The sequence below is a fragment of the Nicotiana tabacum genome, chromosome 11 (genome assembly GCF_000715075.1).
Source record: "Nicotiana tabacum cultivar K326 chromosome 11, ASM71507v2, whole genome shotgun sequence".
Taxonomy (NCBI): domain Eukaryota; kingdom Viridiplantae; phylum Streptophyta; class Magnoliopsida; order Solanales; family Solanaceae; genus Nicotiana; species Nicotiana tabacum.
This window is the reverse complement of record NC_134090.1, coordinates 18,094,351-18,117,735: the sequence shown is the minus strand read 5'-3', so window position 1 is coordinate 18,117,735 and position 23,385 is coordinate 18,094,351. Positions and strand designations below refer to the sequence as shown.

The following is a 23,385-nucleotide window of genomic DNA, read 5'->3' as shown; positions in this document are numbered from 1 at the left end:
TAACAGTAGTACAATTATATGGAACAGAAATATTTTCCAGTTTAAATCTTGCTGAGAAGGAATAGTCAAAGGAAAATAAAACGAAATACATGAAGATGAACACAACTATATAGGAACTCTGAATTTCTTATTAATAGATAGAAATTAAAGAGCACATCTTATCACAATCTCAAATTCTTTTTTTTAACAATTCAATCAAAGACTAGAAGCTTTTGATACTCTTCACCAGAAATAGCTTGCATCATTACAGCTTCTGGGCTCAAAATCCCACCTTCCTCCAAGAACAAAGGCACGAGATTCTTTGAAAATCCACTCACAAGTGCCACTCCTTCTTGGTTACTAGGAACTAGTGTTGCCTTTGAATCCCTCAAATTCCAAAACACAATTTCGGGCACCTTATTATAGCCTTTTTTCTTAAACTTACTTTGTATCACTATATAATCCGTCACCCATGGACTTGGTGAAGCCTCATCAAATTCCATGTCACTGAAAACAAATAGCCTCTTTATCATCGCGTCCTCGCTCAAATTCCCCCTCACAGCAACTTCAAGAATCTTATCAAACACTTTCTGAAAATCTGTATTACCACCCCAGTCCATTCTCCTAATAAAATTTGTCTTCGCTGACAAAATTTTCCCTTTCACCTTATGTAATTCTGGATTACTACTAAATGTGATTAATTTTCCTTTCCAAGGTTCTTCACTAAGTTCAGAAATAAGTAGCCCCAAAGCCACACAAACCTCCATTGGGGTTCCATTCATGCTTGCTGAGACGTCACAAATTGCCATGCAATTTGTTAATTTGCCCTTCTTTGCCAAGTCATCAACCATTCTTTTCCATTGAAGCTCTGCAACTTCCGGCCCCGTGGAATCTTTCAACGAGGCAATTATCTCATGTGGAAGCAGAGCACCAGCAGCTATTGTTGTTTTCCCACTCTTCACATCTTCAAGATACTGCTGAAAGCGTTCTTGATCGTGCTTGTAGAACAAATTCTTGTACAATTTCATGGCCACGGAGGGTACGCGTTTATAAGGAAGCTCTTCCCACTTATTCGTGCAAATATAAACCTCTGGAATCTCCAACGCCTTGTGGAGTGGCACGAGTACTTCTTTCCTCAATCTATCCCTCACTCGATAAGCATAATGCACGTCTTCCAGATCTTGGTATTCAATGTAGTCATCGCGAGGAAATAATTTTCTTCCAACACTTCCACACATTAGCAATGACTTATCATATGATGAATCAAGAGATGGACACCACTTAGCCGCGAGGCTAAGCTCATAAAGCTTCCCCTCATTGTACAACTTCATTACTTCCAACAAAGCATCAGCAAAGAAACCAGAGACACTATCATACAAGAATTCAAAATCAGAATCTTGTGTGCATCTGTCCAATTATTTCTTTGCCTTAGCCATAGTCTTTTTCAGTCGAATTCTTTGGTCCTTTCCCTTAGGAACCCTATCTTTTTTCTCCTTTAAACCCTCCAAAAAACCAATTCTTTTCTTTTCCATCCACTCTGCTTTTTCATTCTTTCTACCTTCATGACCCTCAAGAATTCTATACAAAATCTCCAACACATCCTTAAAATACCCGAAATCGGCAATGGCTTTAATATTGCATGCTAGGGTTTTAGGATGGTAATTGTGAAGCCATAAAGAAGCAGTATAAAACCCTTCTTTGTCTGATTTGCCAGTGCCTCTAACACCCCTTAAATTGCAAATAAGCTTAAGGGTTGTCAAAGCATCACGTTTCCAAGAAAGTTCCAATCTTTTCAATAATTCTTGAGGTGGGGTGTTAGGGACAACGTGAAAGAAGAAATCTAAACATGGGTTTCCAGTAGACAGAGAAGTTGCTGAAAAATTCTCTGTGAGACCCATTGGAGAAAATAATATTGGTTTTTGTTGTGGTGAGGATTCACATGCGCTTGTTTGGCATTCGCGTGCGCATTCCCATGCACACGAGCATTTCCAACTTGTTTGGTATGCGCATGCACAATTTCAATTTGTTTGGTACTGAGGCGTTGTTTTTGTTATTGGAGGAGGAGCCATTATTGATACTAAGGGTTGAGGTAATTGATACTAACGTTGAAGGAGGAATTAAGGTGATTATGATGAAGTGACGTTTAGGGCCATGCACAGTGAAGTGAGAACTATTTTGATTTGAAATTTTGTTTTGGATTACTATATATGTAATGATGGTTTACTTGGTGGCTACACAATTTGTAACCGACTTAGGATTTTGTTTTTGGATAATTAGAGTTAAATTACGGGGAAGTTACAAGATATGAAGTTTAGTTTCTTACTTTTTTTGTGTTTTTATTTACTTGCTTTGCACGGTCAATAACTAAGAAAGAGGAGAAGAGTCGGTTGGAGAGTTTGAAAAGATTCTATTAGAATACTCTTAGCCCACAAAAAGGAAAAAGGAAAAAAAGAACTTGAAGGAAATCGTACATTACGATAGGAAGAGTGCTCTAATTTTTTAATTTTTTTTTTCAAAAAAGGAAGAGAGCTTAAGAAATGGAATTGATTTGACAAAACAATAATGAAATAAGGCAGTACATCTTATTCTAGACTATAGATGTGTTGGGATTTTAAGTATATGATATGCTTAAAATAGGGTGAATTGGAAATGGAGGAAAATAAAAATTTTGAGTGAAATTTTAAGTTTCCCCCCTTGACAAAGGGACATTGTCCCATATTAGAAGAGGAAGAAGTTTTTTATGGATATATAAGCAATTGCTCTTCTTCTAGCTCTTAAAGAGTTGAAGAAGGCAAGCCTCATGTCGTCGTCGCTCGGCTCGCCTTCGGATTTGGATTTGGTCAAATGATTGATTGATTAATTTTTTGGACCAAATTTATTTGTTAATAGTAAAATATTAATAGAAATATTATTAAATATTTGTCTTAATAACAGAATATTAATATTAAAATAAATATTAATATTAAATCCAATCTGTTTTTCAGTTGTGTAATTGAAAATTAAATTACCCTCTTCAATTTTCCCTGTTTATTGTTGAGTAAATAGCCATTTATGTTGTGGCCGTTTTGCATAAACAGCCATTCTGAAGAGTTGCACCTCTTCAGATTTCAGCCCACCTTTGGCTATAAATACAAGACTATTCTGCTCAGAATTTTCATACGATTTTATGAGTTTCTCCTTCTTCTGTATACTTTTAACATCAAACAAAGCAACAGTAAGTGTGATTTGCTACCGAACTTTGTGTTTGCTGAAACACTGGGGTTTGAAGTACCACTACACCAGTGTGTAATTCGTTCTATCCTCGAAGGAAATAATCCACAATCTTGGGTACTAGAAGGGGATTAAATTCCTTAAGGAAACACTGTGAATTCAGTGGGCTTGGATTAAAATTCTGTTTCTGTTTTTTATTTCTGTTTATGTTCATTTATATTTTCCAGAATTATTTTACAAATACAGTTTACTAAGGAATTTAATATATTTTCTGTATTTGTACTCTTTGTTTCTGGAGAGTAAAACCTTTGTGGTTTTGTACTCTATTGGAGATTAAAATCTACGTGATTTTAACGCTTGTGTCATTCTTTTACAGAAATGACTAATGATAATGTGAACCAAGCTGTTCTAATGGTGACTATCAATGCCTCAACGAGCCGAACAACACCGGCAGCATTGGCACTAGCGGACAAACCTGAAAAATTTTCCGGGATTGATTTCAAGCGCTGGCAGCAAAAGATGTTCTTCTATTTGACTACTCTAAGTCTCCAGAAGCATCAAGGAAGATGTTCCTGTGTTCTTCGATGAAACTCCAGAAACTGAATGCTTTCTCGTGATTGAGGCGTGGAAGCATTCAGATTTTTTGTGCAAGAATTATATTCTAAGCGGGCTGGAGGATGCTTTGTATAACGTTTACAGTGGCGTGGAAACGTCAAAAGAAATGTGGACTGCGCTTGAAAAGAAATACAAAACCGAAGATGTCGGGTTGAAGAAGTTCGTTGTTGCAAAGTTTTTGGACTACAAAATGGTAGATAGCAAGTTTGTTATTACCCAAGTTTAGGAATTGCAAGTGATTATTCACGATCTCCTTGCTGAAGGTATAAATCAAATTAATACTGATGTTGAAAGTAGTAATCTTAGTATTTTTACTAACAGAAATTTCATTGAAAGTCTTGTCATCAATGAAGCATTCCAAGTAGCATCGATGATTGAGAAGTTGCCTCCTTTGTGGAAGGACTTCAAAAACTACTTGAAACACAAACACAAGGAAATGTCCCTTGAAGATCTCATTGTTCGGTTGAGAATCGAATAGGACAACAAAGCTGCTGAAAAGAGAGGCTGTGGAAACTCAACAATAATGGGAGCAAATATTGTTAAAGAGAACAAAAAGAGGAAGAAGGCTTCTGGACCAAAATACAACCCAAGCAAGAAGCAGTTCAATGGAAATTGCTACAACTGTGAAAAAGCCGAACACAAATCTACGGAGTGTCATGCTCCAAAAAAGACAAGAAGAAGGGTCAAGCAAACATGGTTGAAAAGCATGATGATGTTGATGACTTATGTGTCATGCTTTCTGAATGCAACTTGGTGGGCAATCCTAAAGAATGGTGGATTGATTCTGGAGCCACTCGCCATGTTTGTGCTGTTAGAGAAGCTTTTGCTACTTATGCTCCTGTTGCCCCGATGAGACGTTTTCTATGAGAAATGCTGCAAAGGCCAAGATTGAAGGATGTGGGAAGATATTTCTCAAAATGACTTCCGACAAAGTGGTGACTTTGAACAACGTCCTTCATGTTCCCCGAGATTAGGAAGAATTTAGTCTCTGCTGGACTTCTTGTTAAGAATGATTTTAAATGTGTTTTTGTTTCCGATAAGTTTGTAATAAGTAAGAACGAAATGTTTGTAGGAAAAGGTTACCTCATTGAGGGCCTTTTCAAGCTGAATGTAATGGTTGTTGAAAATAATAATAAAATTTCAGCTTCATCTTACTTACTTGAGCCAAATGAATTATGACATATACGTTTGGGTCATGTTAATTATAAAACCTTGCAGAAAATTATTAATTTGGAAGTATTGCCTAAATTTGAATGCGACAAATCAAAATGTCAAATATGTGTGGAATCTAAGTATGTTAAACATCCTTATAAGTCAGTTGAAAGGAATTCAGATCCTTTAGACTTAATTCACACAGATATTTGTGATATGAAGTCAATACCATTTCACGGTGGAAATAAGTATTTCATAACTTTTATTGACGATAATACTCGATATTGCTATGTTTATACTTAATAGTAAAGATGAAGCAATAGACACATTCAAGCGATACAAAAATGAAGTTGAAACACAACTTAACAAGAAAATCAAAATGATAAGAAGTGATAGGGGTGGTGAATATGAATCTCCTTTTGAACAAATATGTTTAGAATATAGAATTATTCATCAAACAATGGCTCCTTACACGCCCCAATCCAATGAGATTGCAGAAAGAAAGAATCATTCATTAAAGGAGATGATGAACGCATTATTGATAAGTTCTGATTTGCCACAGAACTTGTGAGGGGAAACCGTTCTTACGGCTAGCCAAATACTAAATCGAGTACCCCATAGCAAAACACAATCTATTCCATATGAAAAATGTAAAGGAATGAAGCCCAACTTGAATTATTTTAAAGTGAGGGGGGTGTTTGGCAAAAATGCAAGTTCCTAAACCCAAAAGGGTAAAAATAGGACCGAAAACCGTTGATTGTGTTTTCATTGAATATACGACTAATAGTAAAGCATATTGATTTCTAGTTCATAAATCAGAAAATCCCGACATTCATAATAATACGGTTATAGAATCAGATAATGTTGAGTTCTTTGAAAATATATATTCGTATAAAAAGGAATGTGAGTTGATTGGTGAAGGATCTAAACGACCTCGGGAAGAAACAAAAGAAAACACACTTAACCAGGAGGATCCAAGACGTAGTAAACGTCAAAGAACGTCTACTTCATTTGGACCAGATTTTGTGACTTTCTTATTGGAAAATGAGCCTCAAACATTTAAAGAAGCTATGTCTTCTTCGAAATCATTGTTTTGGAAAGAGGTAGTCAATAGTAAAATAGAATCCATACTGAACAACCATACATAGGAATTGGTTGATCTTTCTCCTAGAAATAAACTGTTGGGTTCTAAATGGATCTTTAAGAGGAAAATGAAAGATGATGGCAATATTGACAAATTTAAGGCAAGACTTGTGGTCAAAGGGTATAGACAACGAGAAGGTCTTGACTATTTCGATACATACTCTCTAGTTACAAGAATTACGTCCATACGAACGTTAGTAGCGTTAGCTGCAGTTTATGGTCTTGAAATTCATCAAATGGATGTTAAGACAGCCTTCTTAAATGGAGAGTTGGAGGAAGAAATTTACATGGAACAACCTGAAGGGTTTGTGGTTCCGGGTAAAGAACAGAAGGTATGTAGATTTGTTAAGTCCCTTTACGGACTAAAACAAGCACCCAAATAATGGCATGCGAAATTTGACCAAACAATATTGTCAAATGATTTTAAAATAAATGAATGTGATAAATGTGTGTACATTAAAAATGTTCCAAATCACATAGTCATTGTTTGTTTATATGTGGATGATATGCTGATAATGAGTAATGACATTGCCAATATAAATGTGACTAAGCGCATGCTAACTGGCAAGTTTGATATGAAAGACTTGGGAGTTGCTGATTTAATTCTGGGAATTAAAATCCATAAGACTTCTCAAGGTCTGGCATTGTCACAATCTCATTATATTAAGACAGTACTTGAAAAATTCAAGCACTTGGTCTTTAAAGTTGCAAAGATTCCAATTGACGTGAATCTTGCATTAACATAGAACAAAGGCCAAAGCATATCACAATTGGATTATGCTCGTGTGTTGGGTTGCTTAATGTGCATCATGAATTGTACACGGCCAGATAAAGCTTGTGCTATAAGTAAATTGAGTCAATATACGAGCAATCCAAGTCAATCTCATTGGATGGCCATGAAACGAGTTTTGGGGTATTTAGTACATACCCAGGACTTTGTTTTGCACTACAGTAAATATCCTGCGGTCATTGAGGGATACTGTGATACAAATTGGATCACCGAATCAATTGATTCCAAGTCCACAAGTGGATATGTATTCACTATTGGTGGAGGAGCGGTATCTTGGAAGTCGTCCAAACAAACTTGTATTGCCCGCTCTACAATGGAGGCTGAATTCATAGCCTTAGATAAAGCCGGTGAAGAAGCTGGATAGCTCCGGAATTTCTTGGAAGATATTCCATTTTAGCTCAAACTGTTGGCACCAATATGCATACATTGCGATAGTCAAACGACAATTGGAAGGGCTGGGAGCATTATGTATAAAGGTAAATCTCGTTATGTACGACGAAGACATAAAACCGTTAGGCAATTACTCTCTAGAGGAATTATCACGATTGATTATGTAAAGTCAAGTGATAATGTGTCGGATCCACTTACAAAAGGCCTAACTAGAGAGGTAGTTGAGAAATCATCAAAGAGAATGAGACTGTGGCCGAGAACAAGTCATAGTGGCGGTAACTCTACCATGAAGACTAGAGATCCCAATATCTAGAGGTTCAAGGAGATCAAACAAAGTCATTAATGACGATTCAACATTGTCAACTAAACTTTTGGTCCATTTTCGTGATGAGACAATGTTCAGTACCAAGGATAAAACATTAAGGCTTTTTAATGATTTCTAAATTTGATATGGGGTATATCAAATAGTGTATCTACGGGATGACACGTTTAAGAATCACCTATGTAAGTGTGAAGTGTTAGCCGCTTCAAGGAGAACCTTGTAAGGCCAGTTCTCCACGCACATATGAAATCAGGCGGTGTTCATGGCTGAAACGAACACAACAATGAGAACCAAAGACGGTTAAGGGTTGTTTGTGTGACTTATGATTGTCTAGGTATACACCAAAGTTCGACGGTTCAAAAATATCAAATCTACCGATTGACCGAGTATATCCGACATAAGTTCACTACGGAAAGTTCAAAGATAAACCTACTTAGCCAGATGCAATTAATCCTTGCTTGCGAATCACACAGTTTTTCATGCATGTTTTCGTGATATAGCCATTCCCCATTCATGTGGGGGGTTGGGATTTTAAGTATATGATATGCTTAAAATAGGGTGAATGAGAAATGGAGGGAAATGAAATTTTTGAGTGAAATTTTAAGTTTCCCCTCTTGGCAAAGAGACATTGTCCCATATTGGAAGAGAAGAAGGTTTTTTATGGGTATATAAGAAATTGCTCTTCTTCTAGCTCTTAACGAGTTGAGAAGAATGCAAGCCTCGCGTCGTCGTCGTCGTCGCTCGGCTCGGCTTCGGATTTGGATTTGGTCAAATGATCGATTGATTGATTAATTTTTTGGACCAAATTTATTTGTTACTAGCAAATATTAATAGAAATATTATTAAATATTTGTTTTAATAACAGAATATTAATATTAAAATAAATATTAATATTAAATCCAATCTGTTTTTCAGTTGTGTATCTGAAAATTAAACTACCCTCTTCAATTTTCCTTCTTTATTTCCCTCTTTATTGTTGAGTAAATAGCCATTTATGTTATGACATTTATGTTGTGGTCGTTTTGCATAAATAGTCATTCTAAAGAGTTGCACCTCTTTAGATTTCAGCCCAACTTTGGCTATAAATACAAGACTATTTTGCTCAGAATTTCCATACGATTCTCCTCCTTCTTCTGCATACTTTTAACATCAAACAAAGCAACAGTAAGTGTGATTTGCTACCGAACTTTGTGTTCGCTGAAACACTAGGGTTTAAAGTATCACTACACCAGTGTGTAATTCGTTCTATCCTGGAAGGAAATAATCCACAACCTTGGGTACTAGGAGGGGATTAAATTCCTTAAGGAAACACTGTGAACTCAGTGGGCTCGGATTAGAATTCTATTTCTGTTTTTCATTTCTGTTTATGTTTATTTATATTTTTCAGAATTATTTTACAAATACAGTTTACTAACAAGATGAACCTTATAAATAACCTTGAAATTCTGGTTGTACTTTACGAATTCTTAGTTTGCATGTTATATGCCATATGCTAAATCCCTGTTTAAGAAAAATGTCATGCTTAATCTTGTAATTGAATAAATTCCTCGAAGAACTTTTAAATGATTAAGAAATAATGACTTGAAAAATGTAAACATGCATAGCGTTATAGGAAAAGAAAATTGTCTCCATTGTCCAAATATGTGAAATCTTTTGTACGATACTAAGGTATAGATATAGACATCATTTTTGTTTCCGAAAATGATATAGACAAACTAGTCCTACTATAAGTTGAGAGGTGTCAGAACTCTCTAAAAACTATATTAGATCTTTTTGTATGTGACACATTTTCTTTCTTACGCCGTTCCAAAAAAGAGTGATGCACTTTTAAAATTACAATCAACTATCTATACACTTCTCATGTTATCCTTATTGAGAAACTTGTATAATCACACAAATATTATTGTATATTTAAAGTCATTAATTTCAAAATCTTATACTCACACAAATATTATGGCCATAAGTTTAAAAAAAAATCATTTTTTCTTGAATTCGGAACGGACTCAATACATAAATTCGACAGAACTTTAAGTCCAGTTCTGGGACACGTGAAGCGCTCGCGGCCTAATGGATAAGGCGCCTGACTTCTAATCAGGAGATTGTGGCTTCGAGTCCGCCGGGCGTATATCATTTTGTCAATAGTTTTCTCTTTTTACGTCAATCGCAGTGCTATTTGGTAAACCTGTTATAGTTATCTTTTACACATTTGTCACAAAATAAATGAGAAGAGACTCCATTTATGAGAATCAAAGTTTTTGAGAAATGAAAAAATCAATTAACTTGTCAACAAAATATGAGCTATGCATTACATTTCTTCAATATGGTTATGCCGGAAAAGGAAGAAAAACCCAAACGGGAAAATCAACATTCACAACGAATAAAGTGGTGAAAAATCTGCATTTTTTCAGCATTCGGGCAAACAGAACTCAAACAATTTTGTGTGTGTGTGTGTGTGTGTTTACTGATCCAGAACTTAGTGCCAATTCAAATGTTCAAATTATCAACAAATTTGAGAAATATTTTCAGTCAACAACTGCAACCTCGAAATCACTTATCATCTGCTAATACGACTGCATAACATCTATGTATTTAAGGCCCGTATCATATTAGTCCACATACAAAGTAGGGGCAGATCAATTGTTGTCAGCGAAGTGCACCAACAACCATTCTTAGGGCTGCCATTTAAGAATTAGCAAGTACTTATTTTGTCCAGAAATTTTAGACTAAAAATCTTAAATTCAGGATAGTTCCGAAAAATTTAACTGAAAATCAAGATGCATTGGCTAATTCCTAAATAGTAGCCCTTTAGAGTGGCTACCTGGTGTCATTTCTACATATTTGTGAAGCCAGTGAAGATGAATCTTCAATTGTTAATTACATCGAAACTATCTAGTTCCCGAAAGGGATCTATATACATCAGGCCAATCACTAACCAAAATGTCTATCCATGGTACAACAAAATAATACTCACGTTAACATCTTGCCAATCAACAAACCAAAATTTCTATCCCTGGTCGAACAAAATGAACGAGATGAAATGACTGAAACCGACACGGTCCTTCCAACTGCTATCCAATGTCTACACCAATCACATCAAATAGCTTCAGGGAATCGTAATTCGGGCGGACCAGGACCTAAAATCCCTTTTTGTTCAGTTATCTTGCCCAACCCTATAGATGGATCAGTCAGTCCACTCTTCTCCTCTTCATTCCACCCAATGACTTGCCAATCCATCTGAAACATGAGGAGATTTTAGTTAACCACTAGACCACTAGGAATAACATTGCAACAATGGCAATATTAAATAGCAAAAGACAGAGATGTTCTCTGCCAATAAACCACTAGGAATAACATTGCAACAATGGCAATATTTAACCGAGATGCTGCTAAGTCGAACAATAACCCAAATCGTTCACTTCCAAAAACAAATTAAGTGGAATTTCCATGAATGATTATGTTTTTTAAACACAGTTTAAAGATCTTATGAAGTTGAACAAAGGCTTTAAAGGTGGACAGAAATTTTAGTCCTATCCTGAAGTTAATGTAGATTGTAGACTCTAGAAAAACCTACAAATCCTTGGAATCAATGCAGACTTGGCAAAAGATAGGATACAATGGAAGACTGAGATCCATACAGGTGATATCTACTAATTGGGAATAGGCTTTAGACTTGTTAGAGAACTTCTAGTATTATTATTGTTATTACTAGTATCTATATGTTTATAGTTAAGACTTATTTTTCACTTCTATTTTATTTGATATGATGATGACATGAGTTGAGCTTAAATGGAGAAATGAGTATTCATATAGCTCACCCCAACTTGTTTGGGACTGAGAATTAGTTGTTGTTTATCCTGAAGTTAAAGGTAACTTACCTCATCAGGATTGTGGCTTCCAACAGGCAAAAAGGGAGTCGTAAGTGGAGGTGCAATATCTGGATCAGGCTTTTGAAATATGAATGTGGTGAACAGACCTGCATAAGAAAAACACCACAAGGATGGTATATGAGTGAAAAATGTAGGAATATGACCAGTTTTTAGTAAATGGTCAATGCAGTGAACAGACTGATTACCTAAAACATCATATGATCTGGGAAGAAGTCTTCCCCTGGGATCAATAATGTTATGACCTGCATCTTGTAGCATCCCAAGAACTTGTGCTCTATGAACGAAGTAAAATGAAGGAAGAATCAGCTCTTCTGATAAAGTAATTTATCAGATCATATTTGCAAGACAAGAACTTTATCTATGGAGCCTAAAGACGCTTGAAACAATGGTCTAAATAAACAGACACTTTTAATAATCTAAGAAAACGAGATTGAAAAGGCTAAATAGATGCATCTTTATCACATAATCAGTTATTCCCTCTGAAACAAATAAAACCGTGTCATGCTAAAACTTAATTCAAGCACTAATACCAGGTTGCACAGAGGTTTATCCACTGTTTGCTCAGTTATTCCCATCCAGATAACCACCCTCACATAAACCTTCTACAAGGAAGAACGAAATTTAAGAGAAAATCAAAAAGACCAAGGTAGGGAAAAAAGTTACAATGAGAAAGAGAAAACTACCATGCAATCAACGACCCATTATATTTGTAAAACGATGGAAAAAGGTTGAAGTGATGGCTAACCATTTTCTTTCGCATTTACTAGGAAATACTATGTACACTTGGTGAGACAAGTACAAAGCATTTCATAACATGAAGAGAGTTGCTCTGATGTACACAAGTTGTATTAGATCCACCTGAGTGCTCCGTGAGTACTCAAGGCATGTATAAACTACTTTTTGACATAATGAGTGTTGCTATGGAGTACATACTTTCCCTACCTAAAAATTATAAGATTTAAAAGTTTAGCTTTAAAAGACTTAGAATACAGAAGTGCTCGTTAACTGGTACATATTAAGTTCATCAGTTTACTAAAAAGGTAACGGATTACGTGCTTCATCAATTATGTGCTAAACATTTCGGTAAATTTCATGATAGATTAAGATGTTGAACAAGTGAATGAAAGAGGCATGATGGTGAAGTTGTAGATTACGATTTATTACCTGTTATCATCATAAAAATCTGTCAAGTTCTGAATTTCCGTGTACTCAAGACCAGCCTCTCTGGCCAACCTGAGAAATATGACTTCACAAGTTAATTACAGGATTTATCTACATTGGAAGGATAAGAAAATGAGAAAAGCTAAACTATTTCTTCTCATCTTGGAAGTGCAAGATAAAAATGTTGGCATCTGAAGCTCAAAAAATTGAACCAAACAAATCAAAGAAACAGACAGATAGCCTATGATGTTCGTAAAACTTTGGAATAGAATACCCAGATTCATATCAAGAGAGGAGAAAGAGAGAGAACAGGTTTGGTTATTCCCATGTCCAGAAAAAGAATGATTTTATGGATGAACATTTGATCACATAAGTTTGATTGTGGATCATGGGAAGAGGCGGGGATTGGACACAGGGTCCTAAGAGAGCTATAGATAGAGATAAGGGGCGGGGCGAAGGTAAAAGGAAACAGCAAAACAAAGTCGAAATTTAAAAGAGGATGTTGAAAGACATGAACCTAAGCAGGCTAGGGAAATGAACCAAGCAATAGGTTTCAGCAGAGATGTCACTTGCAAACTTCAATTGGTACTTCTTGCCAAAGAAAGGAAACCTGAAATCCAATTCACAAGGGGGCATAATCAATCGCCTCAAAAGCGATACAAAGTAGGATGAAACAAAACTGAACACTAAGTGGCTTACATACTTCTCTTCCTCAACCTCAAAAGAAATCATGTAATTTTCTGATCTAATGCAATTAGGTACAATGTTTGGTTTCATCGCCCCGCTCCTATTATGGTATGCTTCAACATTCTTCTGGTATTTTGCCCTACAACAACCAGATGGTCAAATGAAGTGCAAACAACCAAACAAGACTAAACAGAAAAATAGCATAAATAGGGAACCAGCATCAATTAAGTCCCAACAAGGCCTTGAACACAAGAAAAGTCCCCAAGCTACATATGTTGTATCCTTATATTACTGAAAATAAATGCATATCGATGTCATATAAGAGGGGTTGGGGGTTGTGGGGGGGGGGAGGGGGGGCTGATCAAGAAATCAGCATATACATGGGCCATAAATTTTCTTTAAACTCCCCCCCCCCCCCAAAAAAAAAAAAAAAGACTAGAAAATAGATAAAAGAAAGCACAACAAATAAACACCTATAGATTCTTATGTCCGCCTCTAACTTATATGACATACTTCATCCAGTAGATCTAAATAATGTGAATATAAAAAATCAAGGTAAATACAGAAGAAAACTTTTTCCTTTCTCAGTTTGTTGAATAATGTGAATTTTCACTATGAAGAATCATGACTTAGTGACTTACTAAAATGTGCATACAACTAGACATTCTGTTATTCTCCATTCATCTCTTCAAGAAATATGAGAGTACAACAACCCTAATTTACAGCTGAGACAGTTAAATTTGGAAGTCCTATGGGCTCCTACTATGGTATGTTTCAACATTCTTCTGGTATTTTCCCTTACAACAACCACAAGGTCACATGGGTGCAAACAACCAAACAAGACTAAGCGGAAACTTGAGCCAAAATAAAATAAGCTATTTTAAGCATTAAAAAGACACCCCACTTCAGCAAGATGAAAAGAAAAAAGACTACAACAATGTAAGTCAACCATGCGGTTTTAGTTTCATACCATATAGTAGATGAGTCAGGAGTAATACCAAGAAAGTAACCCCCAGGTTTAAGCAAAGATGATACATTATGCAATAGCCTCCTTGCTTTCTCTTCACTATCAAAGCACACCTGCAAGTAAATATCAGATTAAATTTAATGATACTAATAGGTGATAGAAGTGTACATAAAAAAGACACAAGTACAAGAGCAGGTAACCTGTAAATTGTGCATGCAGAAAACAATATCGGCTTGCTTTTCCTTGTCCTGCCAATAGGAGTCTATATCTTCCTGCATAACAAATGTACTGGCATGCAATTAAATGTCAACTACACCAGTCATGCAATTTAACATAAAGAAACATACAACAAAATGGCTGAGAACTCAGTAACCATCTCGGACAAGAGAGGGAAATGACACCCCCACAATAAAAGCAATATTAATTGGATAAAACATTTAACTAAACAACAATTTGCTTTTTGTTGCTGAACAGCAACCAATCACACAAATAAGGAGAAGGAGAAAAGAAGAACTAAGGCACTAAAAAAAATGCCTAGCGAAACAGAAGGAAGGGCAAGAGACTAAAAAGGTACTTGCACATTGACTACTTGAAATACAAACTATAAAAGTAAAGCAGGAAGGCAGGAAGATTCAATCTTTTCAGATAAAATTTATTTCAACCTTGGAGCTAGATATCACATCAACAGTCTTGGTCATTCAAACAGACGACAGAAATTGATCAAGCAAGTAAATTACAAAACAGTAACCCACATTCCAAACAGAACCTAATAAAGAAAACCAACACAATCCCGGATTCATAAATTAAATAAGCATACACCAAGTAAATTATACCAAAAAAAAAAAAGAAAAAAAGAAACAATTGTTGGACTCACAATACAAGGGTCAAGTTCAATGAACTCAGATGTGTACGCCTTCCGCTGACTTTCCCACGCTTCCTTCACTTCGTTCACCCCCGACGTTGCCACATCTATTCAACACAAAGCTCAAATTTTTATATATGAACGTTGTGTGTTAATGTATTACTCTTTCTGCTTCAGTTTATATGAAGGTGTTTGACAGGGGACCTTTGAGTACTATGTTGCGCGGACTCTCCAAAATGTTGTCGCACCCGTGTCGGATCCTCAAATAATACACTACTTTTGAAGGATCCGACACGCACCGGAGACATTTTCGGAGAGTCCAAGCAACATAACCTTTGACATATAAGCTAAATATATACCAAACATAGGCTTAGAATCTTGTTCTTACGCTATTAGTGTAGTATTTTACTAAGGATAAAGTGGAAATGTTAAAATTAAAGTCTCTAAATGTTTAAGTATGTCAATCGTTTAGGAAGAAAGAAAAAGGAAGAGTGTCTAATAAAATAAATAAAACAAATATATTATGTATGGGTATATATGTGATGTATAAACAAAAGTCCAACATTGGTAACTAGCATTGGTAGTGAAAAGAAGACGAAGCTACATATAAGATGTAGGAATACTCGTAATCGTGTGAGGCCTTTTACCAAAAAGCATAGGGCATGACCCAAAGCAAGACAGTTTCACACTATGCTAATAGTATCTTAGGGCTGCTGGTTTGTGTGTGTTTGTTTGCAAATATATATACTATGCGTGTGTGTGTTGTGTATCTCAGAAAAGAAGAAAATAATTCAAAACAGAGTGAGTAATACTGATCATACCAATACCGATGTAGTGACCAATTCGAGCTTCATCCCACTTCTCCACATCAGCTACTTTTCCACAATACATATCACATACCTACATATCATGTGTGTGTAAAAAACACTAAATCAGAAATTTCCTTATTTACATAAATGTATTATATGTAACATTCAACAATTGGGCAAGCATAATAAACAGTGTGATGAACGAGAGAGAGAGTAGATTTCATACAGTGGCATAAGGGGAGACGAAGATTTTGATAAGCGCTGTTTTAACGAAGTCGAGTAGTCGATGGTGAGTGGACTCACCGAGTCTGTGACTCGCCATCGTCATCTCCAAAACCTCTCCTACACAAAACCCTATTCAATACTCTCTGATTCAGTAGCTAGCTCGGAAATAGGCAGTGAAATTGTGAATTCTAGGACTACTTTTGTTTCACGAATGACACTATTAACATGAACAATCAAATAAAATGTCTTATGTCGAGATTTAAAAAAAAAAAAAAAAAAAGTGGTGTTTGTTAGGAATAGAATTCTATTTCAGAGCGAACGTGTGTAGAGAGTTTTACCTTGTGCATAAGTTATTTTTTCTCTATAAATAGAGGGGTCTTACCCCATTATAAACCATCCCAAAAATTCAATAAGAATTTCCTTTCTTTTTTTCTCTGTAATACTCAGCACGAGACTCTAACCAATTGAGTAGAAGCTTTGGGATTGAGCATAATGATTGTCAATTGTTCCATGAACTTCCTTCATGATTAAATTCTGGATTTAAGTTAAGCATTTTACTTTTCTCTTTCAAATTCTTGACATTCTACAATTTGATTTTAAATACAAAGAAAGACGATAAATTTTGATTGTAACTCTAATGGAGTTTGAAAGAAATTATAACCACCCAAAGTGGTAAAATTTCTATGCCTTGCCATGATCAAATTCATGTATGATTGTGGGCAAAAAATTGGAAACTCGTCCCATTGAATTTGCTACATTCTCATTCCCTTAAGAGAATGTGATAGCAATATGTGATAAGTCTAAAGAAGACAAAATTATTACCGTGAAGGTATCAATGGATGTGGACGTGGCAATAGACGAAATTATAATCGTCATCATTGTGATAATGGGAATAATAAGGATTCTCAAAATAATCTTTCACTTTGTGAAAGTAATATTTGTCATTGATTTGACATAAGATTTTATAAAGCATATATAGATGATTATGGTCCATTCATGATGTGAATGTGACAACATCTGATTTATGGATATATATTCATTCTTCAAAGAATATGAACACGTTAGTGGTAGCGAATATACCACACTCACCTCTAGAAGGAGGTTTGAGATGATACAAGAAAATAATACCGATATTATGGCATGAATGGTCATTGGTCACGTACCTATTGTACGCCAAAATATTTTGGCAATGTAATTATTAAAGGGCAACAATAATGCAAGAAACATATCTTGCATATAATTTTGACCATGACCATAATAGTATAACTTTCTCCTTGAAAGAGATATATGACCGTATGGATGTTGATAAATATATGGTAGTACAAAATTAATTGAGAGCTCTGGAAGAGCCAATTACCACTATTTTGGAGAAATAAAATTGATTATCAATAAGATATTGTGTTGTAGTAAGTCTCAAAGAAATTTATTTAGTTTCTAAAGTATTCGCGAAAGCGGTTGGTCATACTGAGACTATAAATAAAGGAAAGGTTTAATATCTTCTATTACTACAACTTGTAGCGGGGTAATATGTATGTGAAAAGTTACCCGCTTTATTCTTCAGTTTGTACTACACAAATAAAAGAATGCCACAATAAAGTAGAACTTTATTGATATAAAACTCATATCATAATAAACTTGGAGTTTATTGATATCCAGTTGGCATAGGTGATTTAGTCATATCAATTTAAGTATGATGTGCAAAAATAAAAGAGAATTCAAATGAGTAAACATTAAAGAACTAGAAAGTTCTTCACGAATTTTCCTAGGTTGTTTGTTCTCATTAATTAGTAGACCAACTAAAATTGGGATTGAATCCCATAAACGCTGGAAATATCAAAAGTGAATATGGGCCCATTCACTTGCCATGTATACCACATAAGATGCATCTATGAGATGGTTACATGTGCGATTATTATTACACGTTATCAGCACGAACTCTAATCAACTGAGTTCCACCCGTCTACAAATGTGTCCTACTTTAGAAAAGCTGATGAAAGAAAGTCTATGAATCTAAATGGATCCAATTGGCATTGTTGAGAGTATAGCAGAGGTTAATACGTTTTCTTTAGAGCTATCAATATACGGGCGTGATTTCAAAAGAATTTATCATACATACGTTTCTTTATGGGTAAAACCCATAATACATTAATTAGTGGCTTATTTAATACTCAAGTTATAATTTGAGTATTAAGGGATAATAAGTTACAGAAACTTAATAAGACAAATAATAGTTCAAATGTAAAAGTCGATTTTCTTATATCAATATCCTTTACATTATAACTTTAGCATACACTAATTGCATTGATTATTTGGGAAGCAAATATGGATATCTCACATCGCAAACTTGGATCAAAGTTCAATTGTAAAAATATTTGTTTAATTGATTCATGTACGATACATACAATATTCAAAGAAAAGAAATATTTCTCTCATTTAAATATGTGTAAGGCAGATGTTACTACAATTTCTGGTAGTAGTAAATTAATTGAAGGCTCTGGAAGAGCTACTATAACTCTGCCTAAGGGAACAATACTTATCATAGAGAATGCAATGTTCTCCTCCAAGTCCAAGAGGAACTTGTTGAGTTTTAAAGATATCCGTCGAAATGGATATCATATTGAGACAATAGATGAGAATAATCTTGAATATCTCATCATTACCAAGAATGTCTCTGGCCAAAAGAGGGTTATTGAGAAGTTCTCATCTTTATCTTGTGGCATGTATTGGACAAAAATTAGTGCAATTGAGGCACATTCTATTGTAAACCAAAAGGTTATTGATTCCAATACTTTTGTACTTTAGCATGATTGATTGGGACACCCTGGATCGATTATGATGAGACGAATTATAGAAAACTCAAATGGGAATCCATTAAAGAATTTAAAGATTCTTTTAAATGGTGAATTTTCTTGCACTTCTTGTTATCAAGGCAAGTTAATTATTAGACCATCACCAACAAAGGTTGGAATTGAGCCCCCTGCGTTTTTGGAACGTATACAAGGGGATATTTGTGGACCTATTCACCCACATAGTAGGTCGTTGAGATATTTTATGGTCTTAATAGATGCATCTTCTAGATGGTCCCATGTGTGCCTATTGTCATCTCGCAACCTCGCGTTTGCAAAATTAATGGCACAAATAATTCGATTACGGGCACAATTTCCCGATAATCCAATTAAGTCTATTAGACTTGATAATGCTGCTGAGTTTTCATCCCAAGCATTTAATGATTATTGCTTATCAATTGGGATAAAAGTGGAATATCCTGTAGCTCATGTTCACACTCAAAATGGTCTTGCAGAGTCTTTAATTAAACGTCTGCAATTGATAGCAAGACCATTACTCATGAAAACGAGGCTGCCCACTTCTGTTTGGGGTCATGCCATTTTGCATGCAGCAATGCTAGTTCGTCTCAGACCGACAAATTATCATAAATATTCTCCGTTGCAACTAGTTTTGGGTCATGAACCTAATATATCCCATTTTAAGAATTTTTGGATGCGCAGTATATGTGCCTGTAGCACCGCCATATAGCACCAAAATGGGTCCGCAAAGAAGGTTAGGAATATATGTTGGGTTTGAATCGCTCTCCATCATTCGCTACTTAGAAACATTGACGGGGGATTTGTTTACTGCATGATTTGCAGACTGTCGATTCGATGAGACACTTTTCCCAAAATTAGGGGGAGAAGTTGGTGAAACCAAACGGGAAATTTTGTGGAAAAACCTATCATTATCTCATCTTGATCCACGTGCCTCTATTTGTGAAAAAGAGGTGAAAAAGATTATCCAATTGCAAAGAATTGCAAATCAAATGCCAGATGCATTTACGGATTTGAAAAGGATAATAAAATCACATATCCCTGCAGAGAATGTTCCAATCCGTATTGATGTCCCTATTGGACAATCTTCTAGTGTCATAGCTAATGAGTCAAAAGCACACCTAAAACGTGGCAGACCATTAGGTTCCAAAGATCGAAATCCTAGAAAAAGGAAAACAAATGATCAAAATGACACTACTAAAGAACCTCATGAAGAAATCCACGATTTAATAAATTCTGAGATTCATGAGGAATCCACTAAGTCCGAGGCTCAAGAAAATAAGGAACTATCAATAAATCCAATCGATATTGAGACAAAGTTGAATCAAGTGGATATAATGGTGGATTATGTCTTTGCATATAATGTTGCATCTAGCATTATGCAAGAAAGCGAGGATCTTGAACCTCAATCTGTTGGAGAACGTCGACAAAGACTTGATTGGCCAAAATGGCAAGAAGCAATCCAATCAGAGTTGAACTCACTTGCAAAATGTGAAATTTTTGGGCCTGTAGTCCAAACACCTAATGGTGTTAAGCCTGTTGGCTATAAATGGGTTTTTGTACACAAAAGAAATGAAAAAAACGAGGTACAAAGATATAAGGCACGCCTTGTTGCACAAGGATTTTCACAAAGGCTTGGTGTCGATTATGAAGAGACATATTCACCCGTTATGGATGCTATAACTTTCCGCTATCTCATTAGTGTTGTTGTCCATGAAAAGCTTGACATGCATTTAATGGATGTGGTTACTGCCTACCTTTATGGTTCACTTGATAATGAGATATCTATGAAAATTCCCGATGGATTTAAAATACCAAACGCAAATAATTCAAAGTCCCGGAAAATGTTTTCAAATCAAATTGCAAAGATCATTGTATGGTCTAAAGCAATCAGGACGAATGTGGTATAATCGTCTTAGTGAGTATTTATTAAAGGAAGACTATATAAATGATGTCATTTGCCCATGTATTTTTATAAAGAAAACAACATCGGAATTTGTTGTACTAGCCGTATATGTTGATGACATAAATCTTATTGGAACTCCTATAGAACTCCAAAAGGCAATTGATTATTTAAAGAAGGAATTTGAGATGAAAGATCTCGGAAAGACAAAATTATGTCTTGGTTTGCAAATTAAACATTTGGCAAAAGGAATTTTTATTTATCAATCTTCCTACATAGAAAAGGTATTGAAACGGTTTTACATGGATGGAGCACATCCATTAAGTACTCTGATGGTTGTTCGATCACTTGATGTGAATAAGGATCCATTCCGGCCTCAAGAAGAGAATGAAGAGCTACTTGGTCCTAAAGTACCATATCTTAGTGCAATTTGTGCACTAATGTATCTTGTTAATACTACAAAGCCTGACATAACTTTTTAAATTAATATCTTAGCAAGATATAGCTCTGCTCCTACAAGGAGACATTGGAATGTAATCAAACACATATTGTGGTATCTAAAAGGGACTACCGATATGGGCTTATTTTATGGTAACAATTGCAGTCCCGATCTGGTTGGTTATGCTGATGTTGGGTATTTATCTGACCCACAAAAGGCACGATCTCAAACATGTTATGTATTTACCTGTGGAGGCACTGCCATATCTTGGCGATCGACTAAGCAATCAATTGTGGCTACTTCATCTAATCATGCTGAGATAATTGTTATTCATGAAGCAAGTTGAGAGTGTGTGTGGTTGAGGTCTATAATACATCTTATTCGAGACAAATGTGGTTTGAAATGTGACAAGTTACCCACATTTTGTATGAAGATAATGCAGCATGCATAGCTCAACTGAAGGTAGGATTCATAAAAGGAGATAGAACAAAGCACATTCCACCAAAGTTATTTTTCACACATGATCTTCAAAAGAATGGTGATATCAATGTGCAACAGATTCGTTCAAGTGATAATATGGCTGATTTGTTCACAAAATCTCTACCAACGTCAACCTTCAAGAAACTAGTGTACAAAATCGGGATGCGAAGACTCAAGGATGTGAATTGATGATCTCATCAGGGGGAGTTAATGCGCGTTGCACTCTTTTTCTCTTACAAGGTTTTGTCCCACTGGGTTTTCCTTAAAAGGTTTTTAACGAGACAACCAAAAGGTATATTATTAGATATGTGTACTCTTTTTCCTATTCTAGAAATTTTTTTCCCATTGGGTTTTATTTTAGTTAAGGTTTTAACGAGGCACATTACTTATCAAGTAGACATTCAAGGGGGAGTGTTATGAATAGAATTCTATTTAGAGTGAATGTCTATCTTGTAGAGAGTTTTATTTTGTGGCTAAGTCATTTTTTTCCTATAAATAGAGGGGTCTTACCCCATTGTAAATTATCCCAAAAATTCAATAAGAATTTCCTCTCTTTTTTTCTCTGCAATACTCTTCTTCTTTTATTGTTTCATAACAGTTTTATTAATTAGATTTTTTTCAATTACCTTTTTTTTGTATATTTCTAACTACAAAAATAGTGACATCAAACAGTTTGTTTCAATTGTATAATTTTTGATAAAATTTTCAAAAATCAAAGTTTATATTTATATTACAAATTAAATATACTGATTGTCACTCGTGCTCTGGATTTATTCCCTTAGCATTTTATATTTAAAAAATGATGAAAATAATAAAAATATCTAAATTTACTCTTCAATTATCGAGTTTTGTTTAATTTTATCCTTCATTACAAATTAAAGATAAAAATATAATTACTATTACTGTCGTATTTGTGCACGGTGAAATCGGGGGACCAATTTCCTCGTCATTATGATGCCCCGCGAACATACTTCCCAAGGCTCCATACTGGGGTCGAGGTACACCTTCGAGGGCTGTCGATGCTCGACCTCGGGGCAACGCAGGCCAACGGCTATATTGGAAAAGAGGGGATTTCCCAAAGGGTACAGCTAGAGCCGACAAAGTCTGTCAGGCTAGTCTAAGTCCGCATCATGACGTCGATTAGTTGTCTCATCTCTATATCTTTATAATAAATGCATTTGTACTATAATAGGATTCCCCATTTTTCTATATAAAGGGGGTCCTTACCACATTGTAAGGATTGATTGCTCCATACTAAATAAACAAGAACATTCTCTTTGCTCTCTAACATATTCTCTTGATATTATTGCTTCCATTTACTATCTTCGCTATTGTTCATCATTTATTGCTTATCTATAAAGAGCCTTCGTTGATTTTACTATAATTGTTAGCCACACTTCGACCCCCCTCGATAGCTCCCAGCCGAGCTCCGGAATCGACCTCGAGGCCCCGACTGTCAACCTATCGGTTTAATTATCACCTTATTCCTAACTCTCATTTCATCGAAGGACTGCCAGTGATATACTGGAGGATTAACAACTA

The 23,385-nt window shown here is 35.4% G+C and overlaps 1 protein-coding gene and 1 pseudogene across 1 annotated transcript; both read right to left on the bottom strand.

Annotated features, from left to right (window-relative positions):
- Nucleotides 1–47: 47 nt before the first annotated feature.
- LOC107827389 (uncharacterized) lies at nt 48–2,008 on the bottom strand (annotated as a pseudogene).
- An 8,350-nt stretch (nt 2,009–10,358) lies between these two features.
- Nucleotides 10,359–16,431, bottom strand: LOC107827391 (mRNA cap guanine-N(7) methyltransferase 2). Its single transcript, XM_016654520.2, has 11 exons — nt 16,201–16,431; nt 15,987–16,065; nt 15,178–15,272; nt 14,504–14,575; nt 14,307–14,416; nt 13,353–13,475; nt 13,167–13,259; nt 12,653–12,721; nt 11,674–11,762; nt 11,477–11,574; nt 10,359–10,835 (listed from the first exon to the last, which is right to left on the bottom strand). The coding sequence occupies exons 1-11, from the start codon at nt 16,300–16,302 to the stop codon at nt 10,695–10,697; spliced, it is 1,071 nt and encodes a 356-aa protein (XP_016510006.1). The 5' UTR covers nt 16,303–16,431; the 3' UTR covers nt 10,359–10,694.
- Between the last annotated feature and the right edge of the window lie 6,954 nt (nt 16,432–23,385).